Below are 23,017 nucleotides of genomic sequence, written 5' to 3'. Positions count from 1 at the left end.
GGGGAAACTGCCCTCTAGCGGCAACGCCCACTCCAGTCCGTAGTCGCGGAAGTGGGTCTTGGTGGCGTCGCGTGCGCCTCCTTTGCACCCCCCCCCTCTTCTCAGCCGCTGCGCTGCCTGCATCCCGGCGGACGAGGAGCGGCGATCGACGTAAGTTGCGCGGTGGGTTGGGGGGCGGCTATCATGTTAGGCGAGAAGATCTGGCTTCTGCGCCAAAAGTCTGAGCCTGTCTGTGAGTCCGCGGAGGCCGGGTGAGGTCAGCAGAGATTGGAAGGTAGAGAAGGAGCCCCGGGGCTCCTTTTGGCCAGCGCCACTTGGTTAGGGAGGTCCGCGATAGCGGTGGGGACGTAGCTCGGGATGGGAAGCCTCCTTCTGGTGGTTGATTCCTTGCCAGGCTTCCCGGCCCAAGTAGTTAACGTTGCACTCTGGCTTGGCGGCTGTCGGTGGATGGCCAGGCAGGTAAGCTATCCTAAGAATAGCTTCGGGGTGGTGATGGTGGTGGGCGGCAAATAATTTCAAAGTCGTGGTTTGCAAGCGGGGGCTGGGACGGTTGTGTGGCTCATCTGACGCCTATTTTATTTGCGATGATTTCTCCCCGCAGGAAAAAAGACTTAATGCAGGTAAAAAAAACGGTAAACCCAAAAAGGGAGGGATGAAATGGGGATCGCTCGCCTAGAAGCTCTTCCTGGACACCTGTTGTTTTGCTTAATCGCTGTTAGGTTAAACTAAACAGCAAAAAAAAAAGGGGCAAACAAACGAATATGGCCAAAACCAGTGAGTTTTGAGTGCTGTGGTGACATATGCACACAATAAAGTGGTTTATACTGTCAGAAATCTAATAAGTGTCCAAGAAGTGACAGGGAGGCCTCCCTGGGGCTCATGGAGAAAAAAACTCCCTGGGGCTCACGGAGAAAAAAAGAAAAGAAAAGTCAAGCAGTAGCCTAAACAAGTCATTGTCAGCGATTCATCCATAGTCTGTGATTCATTATGAACTGAAAATCTGCTTGATGTAAAATTCCATGCGTGTGGGTATGCTTCCCGCAGCTGTTTGTAAACACTTGTACAGCTGCTAGACATAACTGCATTTATTTTCCCCCACATATGTCTGGTCAGTGCATCTTGAAGATGGGTGAAGACGATACTTGGGTGCTTTCATTTTCTATGTGTTTTATTGCTAGCATGTTACAGAGGTTAATGCTGCTATCTTTTTAACAGTGCCATTGTATGGTATTATTTTGACATATACATATGTATATGCCTATACAAAGACATAGACATACACATTTTCATCATGAAAGAATACATCTAATATGGTGGCCACTGTTTGTCCTGGCAGGTTTTGAAAAGGTGCAAATGAAGGAAATAATCCATTGCAAATTGGAGTATGCGAACAGATTTCGAGAGAAAATTGTGCTTAGTTTATCAAACAGTGTCAATTGGATGTAATTTGTTTTAAAATGCATTTTCTAATTTTTTAAAACTGAAATTGCCTTTTTAACACAAATTATAGTTATTGAAGATAAACAATTACTACAATAATCCATTTAGTTCTCCCCAGGGAATGCGCAGAAAGAGATGACCCCAAATGCCAGAAAAGAGTGAGGCCAGTAACATGAGATAACTATGGGGGCAGCACACTTTATATCAATCTGCTTGCCTCAAGTCTCAAATATTACAAGATAGCATATTAACCTGGCTGTAAGGAAGAAATTATACAATTTATTTTTCCAAGGTGAAAAAAATGAATTCTCTATGTAAATGAGACTGGAGTCAGTTGTATTGATGATTACATTCTTGCGTTTTCTGAAAAGTTGAGAAGACTGTTCTGAAGTAATGTTTTGGAAGATTATAATAGAATTTCTTTACTGTTTTATATAGCATAGAAGTGCAAGCAGGCAGATGCAGGTGATTGCCTCATGGCCACAATTAACCATTGGGATGAACATCATTCATCCAGCATTGTGTAACGTGGACCAGCATTTCAGGTAAGGAAATACTCCTACAGAAAGATGTTTTAAAGCCTCACGTGGATTTAATTTTATCATTCTAATTAATATCAAAATAGTATTCACAAAAGTTTGCTTACATATTTTTTCCAGAAATATGTGTGCTGTACCTAACAATCATCTTGATTTTGTTTTATTGCTATGTAAACCAAAAAGGTATATTATATATCTTGGAAAATATTGGAATGGGAGAGTCCTATAATTTCTATAATGAGATTATATTAATTTAACTTTCTGTGACTATCTTTGGTTAATTTAGCATTTAATATATTAATAAATATTATATCCAAAATGTCATGACTACCCTATTGCCAGTTTCTACGCTTAGGTATATATTTACTCAAAAAATATCTGACTTTTGGTTAAACATTGAATTTTTTTTTCAGTTATTGAAATGAATAACTGATCTGCAGAGACATTTACTAAATAACATATTTTTAATTAGTCTGTTAATTCTTGGTTAATCTCATATTCAGAATTAAGTTCTCCACATTTATTTCTACTGGCAGGGAAAAATTTCATGTCTTATAACCTAAGTGTATTTGATTATTAACAAGTCTGCTGCCTCATTTTTTTCCCCATAACAACATATGTAGATAGATTAGACAGAGAGAAAGAGAGAGTAATTGGTCCAAAGTCACCCAATGAACTTCTGTGGCAACTCTAGTATCCCCAGTGCAAGCCTAACACCTTAGCTACAAAACTAGTTGTCATCATTTTAAGAATACTTATATGGAATAAATCTACATTTAATTCACTGCAGCTTAGTTTTTGATTAGCCATCAAAACTATTCTTATATTATTAACAAACTTCAACATCTTGAATCCTAGAATGCTCTAGCAAGCCCACATGGATGGCATAAAGATAAAAAAAATTTCCTCTCTGTTCTCTACAGATATTCATTGGGCATAGATGTTAACATGGCCATAATGATTAGTAGCTATTGACAGGTTTAATTTACCTAATTGTCTTTAAAAGTTATTTAAATAATGGCTACTGCTAAATTTTATACCAACAAAATATGCTGTATGTATTTCTTTTTTGCCTATTCTGAATTTCCTGCCAATTGGCTAAAATTAATTTCAAGTTCTAATGTTCAACAGAGAGATAATTTTCTCATCTTTTTTTCTCAGCGCCTAATTTTATAAATTTATTATATAAATATAATAATAATTTATATAATAAATATAATTTATATATATATAAATATATATTTTTTGCAATGCCAAGGTAAAGTAAAAAAAACACATATTTGAGGAATCCCATTTATGTCGCTCAAATTTTGAAATGCTTGTAAGGTTGTAGTTTTAGTTGCCTTATTCTTATTTATGCTATAGCAGTCTGCATAGGAAACATGAGCATTGGAGCTTCATTCATGCTTTCAAAATGTAATCAGTTGAAGATGGTGAAAATCAATCCTATAGGATCTGGACTATAAACATCTATACGACAGTTAGATAACAGCAATGAAATTTGGATACTTCATTGTCAGTTGGTCCTCAATGTATGACTGGTTGAAGGTACAACCAACCTGAAAAAGGGGATTTATAATCTTAATCTGAAGCTCCCCTTGTTGGAGCCTCCCTGCCATCATGTGACCACATTTCAGATGCTTGGCATTATGGCCAAATTTACATCCATTTGCAGTATGCTGTGATCATGTGACTATATTTAATGGCAGTTTAACTGAAAACAGTTACTTCCTGTTTTTGGCAAAACCATGCCCGTATATTGAGCCATTGATTCAACTGCTGCATTTGCTTAATGACCATTGCAAAAAATTTATAAAATTAGGTTGATCATCTGTCTGACTTGTTTTACAACCACTATGAAGGCTTCATTACGGTCATAAATCGAGACCTGTAATGAACATTTGAATTTTCATAGCCCAAATCTGATAGCCATATCCATGTTACAAAACTGACATTCTATAATAAAAGCCTTGAGAGCTATTCTCTACTCTTTGTTTTTGCTGTGGCTTTCACAGATAAATGATTACAGTTTAATGTTAACAGATAAAACTTGATGAGTTTAAATGTGTGTATGTACTTTTTCACAAGTAAAATTTCCACAAAGAAATTGGAAATTTTTACTTTCTTTCTTATTATTACTCATGAAAGCTTAGATTTGTTCAGTTGTCATTTTTGGTTTTTAGGTTAAGATTTGAAGTTGGCTTCCTTTCAATAATTGTAATTAAAATCAATTTTTTTCTGAATTTGGATGCAATACTAAATTGCATTTAGCAAAAAAGCGAAAGCAGAATCTTCTAAAGTGGATTCTGAAACAGGTTTACCTCGTTGGTTCTTATAATGCTAAATGAGTTTCTTACGCACAATTGAAATTACTGTCTCTCTTGCTTCAGGGGACAAAAAGATGCACACAGTATAATTGTAGCATTACTCTGTATTCCCACAGTTTGAGGAACGCAGTACGAAGTCTGAAGAGAGGGTGTTAGGGCATTTGCCATTCAGCACTCACACAGCCGAGAAAAGGGGAGTAACAAATTGCTTGGGTGTGTTAAGTTATTTACAAGCTATCCTAAACAAACATACGTATCTGTGACACTCTTCTCTAGTGGAAGATAAATTGGAAGTCACAAGAACATATATTTTTTTAATCCTGTCTTTACCCGTTTCTTAAGTTTGCACAAAATAGTAGCTGTACTGCTTTTTTTTTAAGCTTCCTTTCATAGAATTTCCAGATAATGCTGTAAAATTATTAACGCTGATAGTCTTTATATTTTTCGATATTAATCAAAGTGCATTTGCTTGAAGAACTACATTGGATTATAGCAGATGAATTCAGTATGTAATATAATTTGTAATATACTTGTACTGTAATATCAGTGTAATCAGAACAAATAATGATTTGCAGATAAAATATGCAGTTCAATTCACTATACTATATATAAAAGAAATTTGAATGAAATTTCTTCTCCAAGTGATGTCATCTTTAAAGAGCTTAACGAAAAAATATCAGAACCTTTTCTGTCAGCAAATATTCTATACATAATGTAGATTTTGTAATTTTTCAAGCATGCACTTGAAGAGTATCATCCATAACATTTTTATGAATACAAGCAATCTATTAAACCATTGTTAAATAATTCAAAGTACAGACTTTGTGGTACTTTGATAGCACAAAATATCCAACTGAAAGATATCCATATCTTTCAGTTTCTTCTTTAATTAGCTGTATGGTGATGTTTAATATGGCTAACCAGTTTTGGATATTTTTGTATTCAAAACATGAAATAATCTGCTTAAACAAGCATTAGTTCCAAACTCTAACTTAGTCCCTTCCATGGGTTTCCTAAACTGGGCAGGTCAGTTTTCTTTGGTGGATGACTTCACAGGTCAATCATTCTCCTGGGATTCCTGCTCTCCAGTTAAATGCTTTCATTCAGTCAGAAAAACTCAGCAATGGGATAATGTTCAGACACCAGAAAGGTGTTTGTGCTAGGCAGGAATTTCCACATTTTCTGAAGTATACATGTGCACGTGCACCTCTAATTCAAGGCCAGCTGATTTGTGAAATTAGCCATCAGGCTGGAGTTAATTTAACATACTTGAATCTATTTGGGTATATATTGTTATATATGAAATATTTGTGTTTTATTTATTCTGAATAAGATACCAGGTAAAATTTTATGATGTACAGGTCAATAATCTGTACACTATTCTGCTCTGTGCTTAAATTGGCTGAAAGGAAATATAACTTTTCTATATTGGAGGACCTAGCCAATATTTTATGTCCAATTATATTACATATTATCTCTAAAATATAAGTGCAATATGTATAATATATTACTTAAAGCATTACTGTAATGTTAAGAGTGGCATAAGCATTACTATGCATTAACAGACGTCATAGTGAGGGGCCGGATAGCTCAGGCTGGTAAAGCCTGTTATTAAGAACACAAAGCCTGCAATTACTGCAGGTTCAAGCCCGGCCCAAGGTTGACTCAGCCTTCCATCCTTTATAAGGTAGGTAAAATGAGGACCCAGATTGTTGGGGGGGCAATAAGTTGACTTTGTAAATATACAAATAGAATGAGACTATTGCCTTATACACTGTAAGCCGCCCTGAGTCTTCGGAGAAGGGTAAATAAATGTAAACAAAAAAAAAAAAATAGTGGACTTATTAATGTCCTCAGTGCTAGAGTGGCCCATGTGATGTTATTTTCTGGAGGGTTTTATGATGGAATCATACTGTGTTTTCCCAAAAATAAGACCGGATCTTATCTTAATTTTTGCTCCAAAAGATACACTAGGGCTTATTTTCTAGTTAGGTCTTATTTTTGGGTAAACATGGTAGTTGAGGCTTTGAGGCCAAATACTACAGTTGGGAATGTAGTACTGTGCAACCAATCTGTTGGTAAAAATGTCATCCATGAGTACAGAATTTCTGTTGGGCTTTTTCTGAAGCGTAGAACTTAAGCCCACATTATTCTACTTCCCAGTTAAATTATTTGCTGATTGGAAAAGCCAAACATGACTTTGGGGTTATACATCCTGGATCCAGAAGGGTATAATATGGTTGGTTGGTTGATTGGTTATTTATTTATTTGTTTGTTTATTTGTTTGTTTAATTTCAGCGGGTCCGCTGTAAGCTTCATTTAGTTTTTATTTAATCTACTGTATTCAATTTTAAAACTTTGAAAAATAACAGAAAAGTTAATATAGGGTTGATTTTCTGTTCAGTATCTACATAGCGTATTGATGCAGTCAGATTTTAATCAAAGGATGAGATGATAAAACACTGGTGGTGTGGTGTTTTGTATTTTGCTTGATTACATGTTTTAAGACAGGAGTTGTATGTTGACTCTGCAACCCTTTCAGGGCAGGGCTCAAAGGTACCTGACTATGATTCATACATCAGACCCATTTGATTTTACAAATGCATGTACAAACATGCATACTTGCAAGATTCCTTGAGAAGGAATCTTGAACCTCATCCATAGGTCTGCTTATCATGATCCTTGCTATTTCCTCTGCCAGATGGTTGCCTGTATGTGTTTTAAAAAATGATAACATGAGAATTGTAATTTCTTGATTACAATTTCTCTTATTGGTAAGTTTTCATATGTCCATATAAACTAGTACAAACTGTCATACTAATTCTCTTACACAGTATTGCTAATTACATTCTGTAATTACATTTACTATTCTAATTTATGTAATTTATATAATAATATTAATATATATATATATATATATATATATATATATATATATATATATATATATATATATATATATATATAGGTCTTTGGTTGTTGGGTTTTCCGTGTAAAATTAGAAGTGTCTTGGCGGCGTTTGACGAAGTCTCATTCGTCATCTTCAGGCTTCAGCTGCTTCTGGGGTTGCTCCCAGAAGCACGAAGCTGAAGCCTGAAGATGACGAATGAGACTTCGTCGAAACGTCGCCAAGACACTTCTAATTTTACACGGGAAAAAAACTGAACAACCAAAGACCTACATACAAACACCCGTGAAAACCTCAGAAAACAAATATATGTATTTATATACATTTCAAATATAATATTTTCTTCAAAATATTTTTAAGTGAACTTAGTGTATGCAACGGTTGCTGGAGTAACATCCCCAGTGGCTGAATTCTTCTGACCACAGAACATATACAGCAGTGATGATAGCAGTAGAGATATCTTCAGCAATGTTATCCCTTGATTGAAGGTAACTGCTTTTCAGAATGGTGTCAACCTTTGGACTGCAGTCCGTCTTGCCTCTAGAAAATACCATGATTTGGGGTGGGAGAGAACATATTTCAGTATTTCAAAAGTATTTGGCTACAGTGGTCCAAGCTTTAAAAAAGATAACAGGCTCTGATGATCTGAAACTAAAGGATTGTTGAGCTTTGTTATCAGGTCAAATTTAAGCCATTTCTCCCCGTCCCAAACAAACACACACAAAAAAACTTTTATGTATCTTTCTTACTATTTCTACCACCCATTCCATATTATTTTACTTATATTCCAGTATTCATTGTGCAAGAGTAATCTATTTAAGTTTCATCCAAAAAGAGATTTAAACTCTGAAACTACAACTATTAATCATTTTATTGGCACACTGATTTCAGGAGGGAAAATTGCAGCTTTGTTTTAAGGAACTAATAAATTTGTGTATAGCAGTAGTTGAGCTTAATATATTACTACTACTTAATATACTACTGCTAATAATCTATATTATTTTTATTTTATTTATTTATTTTATTTATTTATTAAACTTATGTTCCGTCCATCTCACTAGAAAATGAGTCTGATTGCTTAGATTGAGTGTCAGGTGCCTTGCATCCCTGAGCTTATTCTTCTATAAAAAGTTCTCTTATAAAAGAGAAGGTTGACAAAGATAACTAGCCTATTGGTCCTATTTGTTATTATTTATTATTTTCTTTTATTATATCTCTTATTAATAAGCCCCTGAATATTGGTCTGTATTTGGGGGTACTGTGGTAGGAGGAATGTCACATCACGGCCTGCAATAATTGGACTAATCATTTGTTTTGTTCATAGACCATTCTTATTTTTAATGTTTTTCACTAGTAATCTCAATGAGAAATGTAATGGATCTGACATCAAACATAACATAACATAACATAACATCAGAGTTGGAAGGGACCTTGGAGGCCTTCTAGTCCAACCCCCTGCCCAGGCAGGAAACCCTACACCATCTCAGTCAGATGGTTATCCAACATTTTCTTAAAAATTTCCAGTGTTGGAGCATTCACAACTTCTGAAGGCAAGTCGTTCCACTTATTAATTGTTCTAACTGTCAGGAAATTTATCCTTAGTTCTAAGTTGCTTCTTTCTTTGATCAGTTTCCACCCATTGCTTCTTGTTCTACCCTCAGGTGCTTTGGTGAACAGCCCGACTCCCTCTTCTTTGTGGCAGCCCCTGAGATATTGGAACACAGCTATCATGTCTCCCCTAGTCCTTCTTTTTGTTAAACTAGACATACCCAGTTCCTACAACCGTTCTTCATATGTAATTGTAAACAATTAGGCTTACACTTGCCCTTATCCAGTTTTTGAGAAAAATGAATTTCAGTCACTGCACTTGCACAGGTTCAATGTATTCCAGTTTACCTTGAAGGTAACTCAGTGTCCCAGAGATAAATTCTTTTCAATAAATCCTATTTATTGAATTGAATTGTCAGTTCAATAAATTCTCAATGAAAATTTGCATTTTCTTTATCTAGATCCAGGAAAAGGTTATATGATAGTAAATTAAAGAAAAAGGTGATCTGGACTGGCTTATGTCTAATGACCAGAAAAGTGGTTCACTTAGCTCTTTTTATTGATAGTGATAAAAATGGCAAAATCTTAATTTTTAACTTTGATATATATATGACATTTTGCCCAATAGAACTTTTAAGCATATATGTAAATATTTTTTAAAAAATAATGCATCTATGAATTACATGGACAGAATAATCCCATATGTGATCATCCAGGATTTGAATGCCCTGTTATGGAGACAGTTTGGTATTGTGCTTAAGATAATCGCCTGAAAACCAGAACTCAATTCTAGCCCTGCCATAGGAACGAAAGATGGCTGAGTGACTTACGGTTGGTCACTCTTAACCTACTTCACAGGTCGTTATGGGTAAAATAAGAGAAGGAAGGAATATTATGTATGTTCACTGCTTTGAATTATTTTAAAAGGTCAAATAAAAATCTAATAAATAAACACCTCACTTATGCATGGAATTACATTGTTGGAGGCATTTTATGTAACATCAATTTGTACTCTGAAATAGTATGCGTAGAATAGTTTTAGAACCTGTGCTGTACAGCAAAATTTCTCTATATATCTCATATGTCAAAGAGATACAGATAGGGTTATGTAATGTGATACAACTTTTCCATTCTGTTTTACCATTTGTACACAAATGATGATGATGATGATGATGATGATGATGTTTTAATTTGTATACCGCCCTTCTCCCGAAGGACTCAGGGCGGTGATAGTATAAAGTTGTACTGTAATATATGTAGTCTTAATCACTTCTTGTTGTTTTATTCACTGGATTTAAATTTCAGACTATCATTAATCATGCTATAACGGACTAAACTGATAATGAAAGTCTAGTATAGTTGATAAGATGGTGAATTTATTAAATTTGAAACCATTAATCCTAATTTTATTTGATTAAAAGCTTTCCATCAAGGGAAGTGAGAATGCCATTTTGAAGATGTTACTTGCCAGCTGCAATTTAATGCAATTAATTAGACAGTTTTAGCTAGACATTCTTACTTAGTCAATCTAACAAGTTAATAATTGCTAGAGCCTAAAGAAATATAATTAACATAAATACTATAAAAAACAGATGTCTCTATTACTAGCAGCTTTGTACATTTTAATTATGAAGGGGGAAAGAGGATACAAACACTTGAATAAAGAAATTTACATAGTAGCCTTTTCAACCAATCCAATGTTGCCCTGTTTAACTGACATCTTTCCCTTTAGTTTTTGTATCTAGATTCATAGGTCTCTAGTAGAGTCTTTCTTTTAAATATTCTTCGGAATTTGAATCTAGGAATTTGTATATACAAATTATGTGTCATATATTTCATCATTGTATAAAATTAAGCATATTTTGAATATTTACTTGAGTGAAACTAACATAATTTATCCATTCAGTATCAGTAATCTCACTTTCATAGTCAGATTTCAAAATGTTGCCAATTAGAAAAAAAGTGTAAGAAGAAATAATCTTTTATTTTTTTAAATAGGTCCTTTTATGGTATGTCTTGTAAACTTATTTTCTGCTATTCTTTTTCAGTATGCATGTATGTATTTATTTATTAGGTTTATAGGCTGCTCCAGTCTGCTGATTTTGGGTTGTGTGGAACAATTAAAAATGCACAATCATGTAAAATAGCAACTAGAAGTACAATTCAGGAGTCATGACTAAAAATGTTAACAGTTGTAAAGAAAGTCTCCCAAACAAGAGGCCAACCTAACAATCCACCCTCCTTGACTTTATTAATTATTTCAATTTATATGGTTGCCTCAAATTCATGACTAACAGTCTTAAAAGAAAGACATCTTCTAGGTACCTGAAAGTATTCTATAGTGTCACTTACTTAGCCAAAGATTAAGATGTACAGGTTGGTATTGTCAGCAGACTGATTAAATCTGACACTATGCCACTGGATGATCTTACCATGTGATTTCATTTAACTAAATAGGAATGGGGGGAAACGTAGGGTTCAGGGCACCTCTCAAGAGGTTTAAAGTTTGATTTCTCCCTCAGTCCCTCCACAGTCCTTTCGGGAAAGATAGATAATTATCTCTATCTATCTATCTAGATATAGATATAGGTATAGATATGGATATAGATATAGATATAGATATATATAGATAATTATACATATTCCTTTTGGGAAAAACTTATTTGTAAGTTTATCCACAATAGCCGATAGTAAATTAATTTTCTATGAAGGAGCCTGAAGTGGAAAATAACAAGGGGTCCCCAACCTGTTGGCCACCAGGTCACGTGAGTGGCTGGCCAGTGCATGTGCATGTGTGCATCCCCTCGCTCGTACTAGCATCATCATGAGCGACATGCAGGTGCTAGCATTGCCATGGGCAGTAACGTCTATACGAGCGTCATGCATACGCTCATGGCCCCATTTGCACACTCACATCCCCCCTCCTCCGGGCCGCCAACCCAGAAAAGTTGGGAAATTCTATGTTGTGCTATGGGTGCAGCAATTTAACCTGCAGTGACCCTTGTGGCTCCCTGGATCTCTGAGATATCTGAGATTGCACTGCCAAAATTCAGTGACAAAATAGCTGAATTTGATTGCCAACTTCCTAAAAAGGAATGAGGGCAGGAACCTTCTGAGAGGTAAACCACCTATATTCTCATCCTCACTACCATTTTTAGCCCGTTAAGCCTTTGTAAAGAAAATAATAATAAGACAAATTTAAGAAGATGAATAAATCAACTGTGATGGAATATAGTTTAGATTCCCTGGAAAGGAGGGGGTGCATTCCAGAGGAATAAGAGGCAGCTCAGTCCAAATATTTTGTGAGAGAGAAAGAGGGTGAAGACAGCCACTCCCTGATAGTTCTCAGAGTAATATGCTTGATACTGAAAGAGTATTTGGTTTGACAAGGTTGATGTCAAAAGTAAGAAAGACACGTGATTCTTCCAAGCACATTTCTTTATTCTTCCACACCTAGAAGACAGAATCTTTCCAAACTGATTCCTCTGGAATGCACCCCTTTCCTCCTGGGAATTCAGACTGCTACATTTCATCATCTAGGCCAGGAAATCACTGCTAGACAAGCTGTTTTCATCTTCAAAGCCCTGAAAAAATCCTGAAATTAGCATTTTCAAGACTTGCCTTGAATGTAACAGTGGGATTTGGAACAAAGAGTCGTGAGATGGGCAGCTATATATATATGAAATAAATTGCTTTCCAAAGGTTTATAGATACCACTTTAGTAAACCCAGAGAGGGGGAAGTGATCTTAAAGTCAGCCACAACTTTTCTTGGATGTCAGTAGAAGACATCCAAGTGACCAGTGTAAAATTGGAAATTTGAATGGCATCCATTCACCCCTCAGATAGTGCCTAATCTTTCTAAAAATTAGGGTTTTATAAATATTGATTAATATTGTCAGATTTTGCATTCTGAAAGTCCTTTAATTTTGTCCCTGTTTTTCTAGAGATCGACTGTATTTGAAAACTTACAGAAAGCTTTGTCAATTCTACACAATTCAGCAGTATTTGACGTGATTTTTTTTGTTATCGGTATGAAGAGGATCAAGGAGACAGTTAAATATGAAAATCCCATTCTTCAAACATTAGAAAGAAAGAAAAAGCAAAAAACTGGTTTTTATAGTTCAATGTTTGCTGCATCTCATGCTTTCAACTTAATTGACTGGGGAAACCTGCCAATCCATATAGTATTGCAAATCTTTCAGTATCTGCCTCTTGTTGATCGTGCTCGGGCATCTTCAGTCTGCCGGAGATGGAATGAAGTATTTCATATCCCTGATCTTTGGAGAAAGTTTGAATTTGAATTTAATCAGCCTGCTACATCTTACTTGAAGTCTACTCATCCCGATCTTATTCAGCAGATTATCAAGAGACATGCTAATCATTTGCAGTATGTAAGCTTCAAGGTAAAGTATGCTTTAATAACTGAATTTTGTTGTATTTTTTTGCACCTTGGATTTGCATTTTCTTTGGGGGGGTTTTGTGGGAAAGCTTATTTTATATACTGCCGCCTTGAAGTATTGAAAAAATGCTCTTTAGAAGTGTTAAAGTAGATTTGGGGATTCCAGCTCAATCAGTCCCTTACACCCTTTTCCCTTCAGCCCTAATGTGGCTCACGATATGCCCTAATTCAGGGGTCAGGAACCTATGGCTCTGGAGCCTTTCACCCCTCTGCTGTGGCTCCCTGTCACTCAAAATACGTGTCACAACCGCCAATGTGCAATACCCACCAGCACGCGATTTATTGAGCTTTTCAACTCCCGGTAGGCCAATCATGGATAAATCCAAGAAAAGAAAAGTTTCAGAATAAAACAACATTTAATTACATATGCTAGTTTTGTGGCCGCTCAAGAAATAGTCAGGCACGGGAAGGATTTTGTGGCTCCCGGTGTTTTTTCTTTTCTGTGGGAAACGGGTCCAAGTGGCTCTTCGAGTGTTTAAAATTGCAGACCCCTGCCCTAGTTTTAATTGATTTATACAACATATGTCAATATATGTTGCTAATACATATATGATATGCCATATGCTAAATAAATGAATAACCCCCCCACCCCCCCATCCTTCAGAGCAGAGAGTGTGGGAGGAATTGCTGTCAGCAAACAATATACATTCAGCATAAGTGAATAGACATATTTATATACAGACCAAACAAGCAGAGTGAAATACGGATCACTCACTATTTCTCATTACATCTAATTTTAGAAATCTGTGGGAATAAACATGTAAGGGACTGTCTTTGACTGTCTCTTGACTGAAGTCTTAGCGTACTTTCTTTAAAAATGAATCAATCTTGATCACCTGAATAGTATGTCAGGTACATCCCAGTAAGTGCACACTGACTCCTTGTATTTCTTACATTTTTAAATGTACAGGTAGAACTTGCTTAACAACTGCCTGTTTAGCAACCTGTTTAGCAAAGATTGAAGTTACAGTGGCACTATAAAAGTAAATTTACAACCAGTTCTTGCACTTGCAATCTTAGCAGTAGCCCTGTGGTCACATGATCAAGATTTAAAAGTTTCCTAAGCAGTAGGCTTTTACAATTGTTGTACATCATTATTTGTGTGCTTCATAGCTGGCTTTTGACTAGCAGAGTCAACGGAAAAGCCAACCTTAAAATTGCAAGTTATGGTCACATGATATTTTCCTTAATGACCATATTACTTAGTTGCGAGGCCCAGTTGTTGCAAAGCAAGGACCACCTGTATTCAATTTATGTATGCTTGTTTGAAGTCCTGTATCAGCTTCTACATAAGTTTGTGCACCTTTCTGTTCAAGAATTGTAGGTGATGAATGGTTAACTTTAATTAACTGATGAAATGTAGTACTAGTGCTGAGAATCAAAGGGTTCCCATATGCTTTAAAGCTAGCAAAGAAGCATAAAAGGAATGGCAGCATGAGATAATCTTTATCTTGATGAAAAACTGCTTTTCCCCCCAGGTTGACAGTAGTACTGAGTCTGCAGAAGCAGCGTGTGATATTCTTTCTCAGCTAGTGAATTGTTCTATCAAGACACTTGGCTTAATTTCAACAGCAAAGCCAAGTTTCATGGACGTTTCTAAGGTATTGCTTGCAAAGATATGAACTTGGAAAACTGATAAATACAACTTTTATATTCAGTTGCATATATATTTGGGAACACAATCTATAGAATTTTTTTCCCAGTGTGTCACCTTTGGAAACAATTCATTGATTAGCTTTGCTTTAAGAACATAGTTTGGTATAATAGGAACCTTTACAAATTGAGGGGGGGGGAATGACTTTTTCTAATCCTCTCTTTCTGCTGCAGTTCCTTGTCATTTCTAGAAGATCTGTTAATCCTCTGGAACAAAATGAAGTAGCTGCAGTATAAAGAAGCAATTAATGAATTTGTTTCCCATCCTTTTCCATTCACTGAATCAAATATTGCTGTAACAAGTGAAGCAGCACAGTTGGGTACCACCCTATAATTTAAATAAGCAGGTCCTGCTGTGAAAACCTTAGATCCTGACAAATGCTAGCGTGAGAAAACAACCCTTGTGACCAAAAAAAATTCTAGTTTTTTTTTTAATATATACATGTTTAGTTGACAACAGTGCATTAGTAATATGTTGATGACTTGATGATCGGTACATAGGCAAAAATAGAAAATATACCAAGTTTGAAAAAATATTATGGATGGGATGAGGTTGCTGAAATAGAATCCTCCAAATCCATGTTCTTTAAAACATATGTTGTATATCTCCTGTATCATAAAATAGTTTTGTAAGAGCTGGAATATTCAGGTGATACATTACCATTTCAGTTGCTTCTGAAAATCTTAGCCATTTGCCGATTCATTATCTGCAAATGTTTACAATTGTACTGCATATTTCTGCTAAATTAGATAAATAAGCATTCAAGATGGTATACTATAATTCACTTCACTAGCTACCATGATCATGCTGACTAGGGTTGGGGAAGTACTTCTTCACAATTATTTCAAATCAGTTATTTCATAAATTGATATAATTATAATTACTCCACAGTAATTCTCTTCCCACAATTCATTTTCTGTGTGCCTCTCAAATTTACTGCAGTCAATATTCAACTCACCAGATGGAGTGAGGGGGAGTAATCTATTGCTCAACACTTTTCTATCATCTAAATGACATAATTGGTCATAATCTTTTGGCAAAATTATGCTATTACCACAGTATTTGAATTTGATCTGTTGAGTAGTTCGTTATTGCATTCAGGCCTGGTGTACTCATAAATACAGAAGATTAATTGATTGTTGAGGGACTACTCTTCAATATTAATAGCTCTAAACCATCTACGTTATGTGTATTTTATGGTAATGACTCATTAAATATTTCTAGATAAATATCCCTTCTGAAAAAGTTCTTCTTAAACAGCTTTTTAGAAATATGAATCAACAGTATTACCCCTTTTAAGAAAAAATGCAGTGAATTTATAACTGTATAAGAAATGTATGTGAAATGTTTCCTTTCTAATTTGTTTGAATAGGCTCATTTTGTATCAGCGCTGACAGTAGTGTTCATCAATTCCAAGTCATTATCTTCCATTAAGATTGAAGATACACCAGTAGATGATCCATCCTTGAAGGTCCTTGTTGCTAACAATAGTGATACTTTAAAATTGCTTAAAATGAGCAGCTGCCCTCATGTGTCACCTGCTGGTAAGTAATAAACCCAAGTAAACAAAATACAACACTGCGGCTAGAGTGATGAACTATTCTTATTGTATTGCCATTACCTCTTGGTTTCAAAATTATCTTCCTATATATAATTTTTTTTCCATGCGATTTTTTATTCTTGTCATTGCAGTTCCTGAGTTCATTCTTAAGTAGAAACTTTGAATAACTTTTGGGATGTAGCAACCGAGGCTACATCTTTTAAATGAAGAAGCAGGTTTATTATTTTACAGTTTGGTAATGTTAATCTGCTGTGGAGTGCTCTAAATTTAATAGAATCATAAAACATAAGATCTGAAGGACTTTGAAAATCATCTAGTCCAAACCCCTTTACCATAATGGCTTCTTAAATTCTCCCATCTTTCTTCTCAATGAAGTGGTGTGTAGTTGGTCTTATTCTGGGAACATTAGTGACTCCCTTATATTCCTTCATTAGCCTTCCATTATTCCGAGGTTGATAAAATGAGGACCCAGATTGTTGGGGGTAATATGCTGACTCTGTAAACCCGTTAAAGAGGGCTGTAAAGCGGTATATAAGTTTAAGTGCTATTGCTAATAGGGTGTCTCCAATCTTCACCACTTAATGACTTCCTCCGCAAAGAGAGAAATATTTTCCTTCCAGAGCCTGTATAGTCCTCTTCCCCAGCTCTGCATCCAGTTGGTCTTTGCTGAGGGATCCAGAAGCACCGTAAATGGAGAGGCTCTCAACCAAGTGGTCACCATCCTGCTTGCAACTTATAACAAATGTTCTTTTTTTAAAAAGATGACAACAAACATGGTTGTCCTGTGAGAATCATGGGAGTTACTATTTTGATTTGCATGTTTTTTTTCAGATGAGAAGATGGTTAAGGGAGAGTCTTGCTCACTAGATGAGCTGATTTTTTTTTCATAAATTCCTAGTTAAGCAGGCATTTAGTTCATTTTCAGATCAAATTAAGCAAAATTACAAATCAATGATTGTCGAAAGATTTCACAAAACTATCTCAGTGGATTACGAAATATATTTTGTATATAATAATGTATATAAAAATATATTTTATGAAAATATTTACAGATCCCTCACATCCTGGACATAAACTGTTTCAACTCCTACCATCAAAACGATACTATAGAGCACTGCACACCAGAACAACTAGACACAAGAACAGTTTTTTCCCGAAGGCCATCACTCTGCTAAACAAATAATTCCATCAACACTGTCAAACTATTTACTAAATCTACACTACTATTAATCTTCTCATCGTTTTCATCACCAATCTCTTTCCACTTATGACTGTATGACTAACTTTTTGTTGCTATCATTAAGGGTTAAATTGCAACCTATGACCATCATTTGTGTTGTAAATGTTGTACCTTTGATGAAGGTATTTTTTTTATTTTTCTTTTATGTACACTGAGAGCATATGCACCAAAACAAATTCCTTGTGTGTCCAATCACACTTGGCCAATAAATTCTATTCTATTCTATTCTATTCTATTCTATTCTATTCTATTCTATTCTATTCTATTCTATTCTATTACAAAATAAAATTTCTCAGTGGATTTAATTTTGCAGAATTAAAACTGTACAAGCAATGGAACTAAAAACCATCCTGGCGTCACATTTTTTGTCTTCCTGGTAAACATTATATCTTTCTGTGATGAATTAAATCTTTGCAGATTATTATGTATGGTTTTGGACTGAAGCTGCATTGAAAGAAATATTATTGATTTTAAAGATATTTTTTCTAAATGATTAACACTGTATATCACTGTTTTTGTTTAGAGCTTGTCACTGCGGAGAACTAAAATATTAAATGATAAACCCATTGAGCTATTGACAGTATTTCTTTACTGAGTTTGCAGATACGTTTTCTAAACAAACAGAGGAAACAATGTAGAATTTCTTCCCATCACTTTCATGATTTTTCCCGCTCATTCAGAATAGATAGAAATATTTGCAACTTTGCTGGTGCATATGAGCACTATAGCATAAAAAAATAAATTGAAGTATATTTTATACGCTCACATTGAATTTTCTGTCTTTTTTTTAGGAATTCTTTGTGTTGCTGACCAGTGTCACGGCCTTAGGGAGTTGGCTCTTAACTACCATCTACTAAGTGATGAACTGTTGCTGGCTCTTTCAAGTGAGAAGCACGTTAACCTAGAACATCTCCGTATAGATGTTGTCAGTGAGAATCCTGGACAGACTGAATTTCACACCATCAAAAAGCAAAGCTGGGATGCGCTGATTAAGCACTCTCCTAAAGTCAACATTGTGATGTACTTCTTCCTATATGAGGAAGAGTTTGATGTATTCTTCAGAGAGGAAACTCCAGTAACTCATCTTTACTTTGGCCGTGCAGTAAGTAAATCGATGCTTGGCCGCATTGGATTGAACTGCCCAAGGCTTATTGAATTGGTTGTCTGTGCTAATGGTCTTCAGCCTTTGGATGATGAACTCATTCGCATTGCTGAACGCTGTAAGAATTTAACTGCCATGGGACTTGGTGAATGTGAAGTTACCTGTCGAGGCTTTATTGAGTTTGTAAAGATGTGTGGAGGCAGACTCACAGAACTGTCCATTATGGAAGAAGTGCTCATTCCAGATAGTGACTACAATCTGGATCAAATTCATTCTGAAGTTTCCAAACATCTTGGAAGAATGTGGTTCCCTGATATGATGCCTACGTGGTAAACTAATCAAGCCATAAGACTCTACTGGCCACACCTGGCTGTACATGATATTGATTTCTATGCAAATAAGGAATTCTGAACCTGAGATGTAATAGTGAATTATTGTTTTCAGTACTTAATTATGTAGTGGCAATACCATGCCCCTTGACAAATGGAATATGGACTGTACTGAAGTATATAGATTGGAAGTACATCTCTTAAATATTAAGTGCTTAGCGCATTCTCCAATTCATCAGAATAATTTAAAATTATATCTTCAATTGTCAATGGACATCATCTAGCTCAAAGTACTACAGTGCTAGTATTGTATCTGATACAATTGGTTTTCTTTGGTGTCCCAATTTTTAAACTAAAGCTTGTTTTTCCTTTTCCTCTAATGAAAACTGATGGTAATGTACAAACTTGTAAAAAGCAGCAGTAACACTATTAGAACTGTGGCAAATGTATGACTGTGCTACAAAAGCTAGTGTTATAAAAAACCTGCCTAAACATTCTGTATAACAGTAATAATCTGCTTCTTGGCTGCAAATTGCAGGAATGTAAAACTCCAGATATTGGGGTTCTGTTACTGACGTGTTAATGGAAGAGAAGTATAGATCTGAGAATTAAAGAGTTCAGAAGAAAGGGGAAGAGTCTGTATCCCCTGATGAACCTGTTAAATTTCAAATCTAATTTGCCTTACTGAATTACTGAAAGTAACAATTGTTGTTAAATGAGAAAAACATACTTGAACAATTCTCTAAAGTTCAGATAAAGCTATCAGTATGTAACATTCTGCATTATGGAAAGATCTAGCAATTTAATTGTTAGTGTTTGAAACAAACCCAAGTAAAGTCATCTCACCAATTTTTTTCAGTGAGCAGTTTTGTAATAACCAGATCATAATGCTGTGTATAAAATAATGTCAGAATGTTGATGTACATGTACAAAAATAAAGAAGTCTATGACATCAATGTATTTTTATTACTATCGCATATATTAACAGATGTTTATCCAGGTGATAAATCGAAAACATGAATAGGTATAAAATAAAAATAAAAACTATATATCCCCTACAGTTAAGAGTTAAGATGTATCAAACCAAAATACATACCTTTACATTTGAAATAGTTGATACAGAAATAAAAATAAATGCAGTATGCTCCTTATTTATTTATTTGTTTATTTATTTATAATGTAACTGCAATCTGTCAAATAAACAGTGTCACCTTGTGGGACTCAGGAAATATATCTACTCTGTTGCCATTTGGAATGATCTCCCTGCAGACATTTCGGTGGCTCCTACTCTTCTGTTGTTATTAAAGACTTGGCCTTGGGGACAGAGTGATTTTATAGCTCCTGATTTGGTTTTATTTGGTTCCGGTAGATTTATGATCGATGTTTCTGGTCAGCTGTGTTCTTTGATAAATTGGTTTTTAATTGTAAACAGCTTATAATCATGGAGTATGATGTTTGATTGTTTGTTTGGTGGTTTAAAGTGGTTAAAGTGAATATTACAGGCAAACTCTCCCCACAGTCTGGAGTTCAACCTTAACTGGCTCAAGATTGACACAGCCTTCCATTCTGCAGAGATTGGTAAAATGAGGACTCGTATCGTTGGGGACAATATGCTGATATTATAATCTTTCAGAGAGTGCTGTAAAGCACTATGGGGCAAGATATAAGTGCTATTGCTATTGCTATTTATAGCTGGTTTAAAATTGAGCCAAATTCTGTATGTCTATTTTAGTTTAGGAAGTAATTTTAATTTATTGGGAATTTCTTTTGGTACAATATTTGAATTTATTCTAATATTGTCCTTGTATTATAGTCTACATTTAATTATAAACTGTTCAAAAGAATCAGACCTAAGAAAAGAGGAGGTGGAGTTGCATTATATATAAAAAAAAAATCACTACATCTCTTCAGAAATGCATAAAACCAAGGATAAAGGCCTCTTTGAATGCATATAGGTTAAAATAAAAGGAAAAAAGAATGACATAGGTATGTGCTATAGGCCACCCAACCGAGCAGAAGAAATGGATAACTTTTTGCTAATTAGTTAACTCGTGTGTAGGAAACATACCACAGTAGAAATGAGGGATTTTAACGACCTTGGCAACTGGGAAACTTAGCACTTAGAGTTATATATTGCTTCACAGTGCTTTACAGCCCTCTAAGCAGTTTATAGAGTCAGCATATTGACCCCAACGATTTGGTCCTCATTTTACCAATCTCGGAAGGATGGAAGGCTGAGTCAACCTTGAGCTGGTGAGAATGGAACTGCCAAACTGCTGGCAGTCAGCAGAATTACAGTTTGTAGAACAATCAGCCTGACATCAATACCTGAGAAGAACCTGGAAAAGATAATCAAGCAACAGTTCTGCAAACACCTAGAAGTAAGCAAAGTTATAACCAAAAATTAACATGGGTTTGTCAAAAACAGCTCATGCCAAACAAATCTTTTTTCATTCCTTGATAAAGTAACTAAATTAGTGGACCAGTGAAATGCTGTGGACGTAAGTATATTTGGATTTCAATAAGGCATCTGACAAAGTAGACCACAAACTACTTCTTAGTAAATTAGAAAAATGTGGGATAGACAGCATCATTACCAGATAGAATCATAACTGGCTGACAGAACGCACAAGATCCAGAACGATCTCAACAGACTTGAACACTGGTTCCTACCTATCAAAATAAAATTCTATGGTAAAAAAAAGTAAGGTTTTACACTTAGGGAAGAAAAATCAAATGTACAGGTATAGTACAGGTAGAATCTGGCTCCATAGCAGTAACTGGGAAAGGAAATTAACTGGAGTCTTAAGAGAACAATAATTTAAACCAGGGGTGTCAAGCTCACAGCCTGTGACCAAATGCATCATGTGCTGCCCCTGCCCAGTTTAGCGTAGGGGAGGGGGAAGTTCTGATACGTCACATGATGCTGCCATGATGATGTGAGTTTGACCCCTGATTTAAACTGAGCCAGCTGTGCACTGCAGCCATCAGAAATGCCAATGCAATCCTAGGCTGTATTAACAGAGGGATAGAATCAAGAGCATGCAAAGTGTTAGTACCGCTTTATAATGCTTTGGTAAGACCATACTGGAATATTGCATCCTGTTTTGGTTGCCACAATATAAAAAAGATGTTGGGACTCTGGAAAGAATGCAGAGAAGAGCAACAAAGGTGATTAGGAGGCTGGAGGCTAAAACATGAAAAATGGTTACAGGAATTTGGGTATGTCTAGTCTAGTGAAAAGAAGGACTAGGAGTCACATGATAGCAGTGTTCCACTATCTCAGGGATTGTCACATAGAAGAGGGGGTCAACCTATTTTCCAAAGCACCAGAAGACAGAACGAGAAGCAATGGATGGAAAGTAATCAAGGAGAGAAGCAACCTAGAACTAAGGAGAAATTTCCCGATAGTGAGAACAATTAACCAGTGGAACGGGCTGCCTTCAGAAGTTGTGAGTCCTCTATCAATGGAGGTTTTAAAGAAGAGATTGGACAGCCGTTTGTCCAAAGCTATATAGGGCCTTCTGCTTGTGTAGGCAGTTGGACTAGAAGACCTCCAAAGTCAGTTCCAACTCTGCTAATCTATTATGTAACCCTTTGACTACACTCTGGCTATCATTGTTTCCTGGTGTGAAAATGTCCTAATGGAAGGAATTGCCTCATCATATGGTCCATTGCAATTCTATTAAATCAGGGAAAGTCAATGAGGGAAGAAACCTGGTGGGAGAATGAGTTAAATGTGAATATGCTGCAATCATATGCTGCTCATCCATCAGAATTTTGCTGAAATTGTGTATGAAAATACGTTCACATTCCTTTCTATTAAGCAGAGTTGTTAGTGGGGGAAAGGGAAGCAAAATAAATGTGTGGCAAGCATTACACAATTTAAAAGGCTGCCATAAAGTTGCC

General features: G+C 35.6%; 1 protein-coding gene across 3 annotated transcripts; it reads left to right on the top strand.

Moving 5' to 3' along the window:
• The first annotated feature begins 3 nt into the window (after positions 1–3).
• Positions 4–20,259, top strand: LOC131190235 (F-box/LRR-repeat protein 21-like). 3 transcript variants are annotated; one of them, XM_058167398.1, is made up of 6 exons: positions 5–150; positions 1,879–1,985; positions 12,708–13,166; positions 14,701–14,823; positions 16,249–16,420; positions 18,469–20,259. In XM_058167398.1, the coding sequence occupies exons 3-6, from the start codon at positions 12,795–12,797 to the stop codon at positions 19,110–19,112; spliced, it is 1,311 nt and encodes a 436-aa protein (XP_058023381.1). In that variant the 5' UTR covers positions 5–150; positions 1,879–1,985; positions 12,708–12,794; the 3' UTR covers positions 19,113–20,259. The 3 variants fall into 3 exon arrangements, with proteins under 3 accessions (XP_058023383.1, XP_058023381.1, XP_058023382.1); XM_058167399.1 differs by lacking the exon at positions 5–150 and adding an exon at positions 256–459; XM_058167400.1 differs by lacking the exon at positions 14,701–14,823 and having other exon boundaries at positions 4–150.
• Positions 20,260–23,017: the final 2,758 nt, after the last annotated feature.

The sequence above is a fragment of the Ahaetulla prasina genome, chromosome 2, assembly GCF_028640845.1.
Source record: "Ahaetulla prasina isolate Xishuangbanna chromosome 2, ASM2864084v1, whole genome shotgun sequence".
Classification (NCBI taxonomy): domain Eukaryota; kingdom Metazoa; phylum Chordata; class Lepidosauria; order Squamata; family Colubridae; genus Ahaetulla; species Ahaetulla prasina.
Note: the sequence above shows the minus strand (reverse complement) of the source record. Positions and strands in the feature narration are given on the sequence as shown.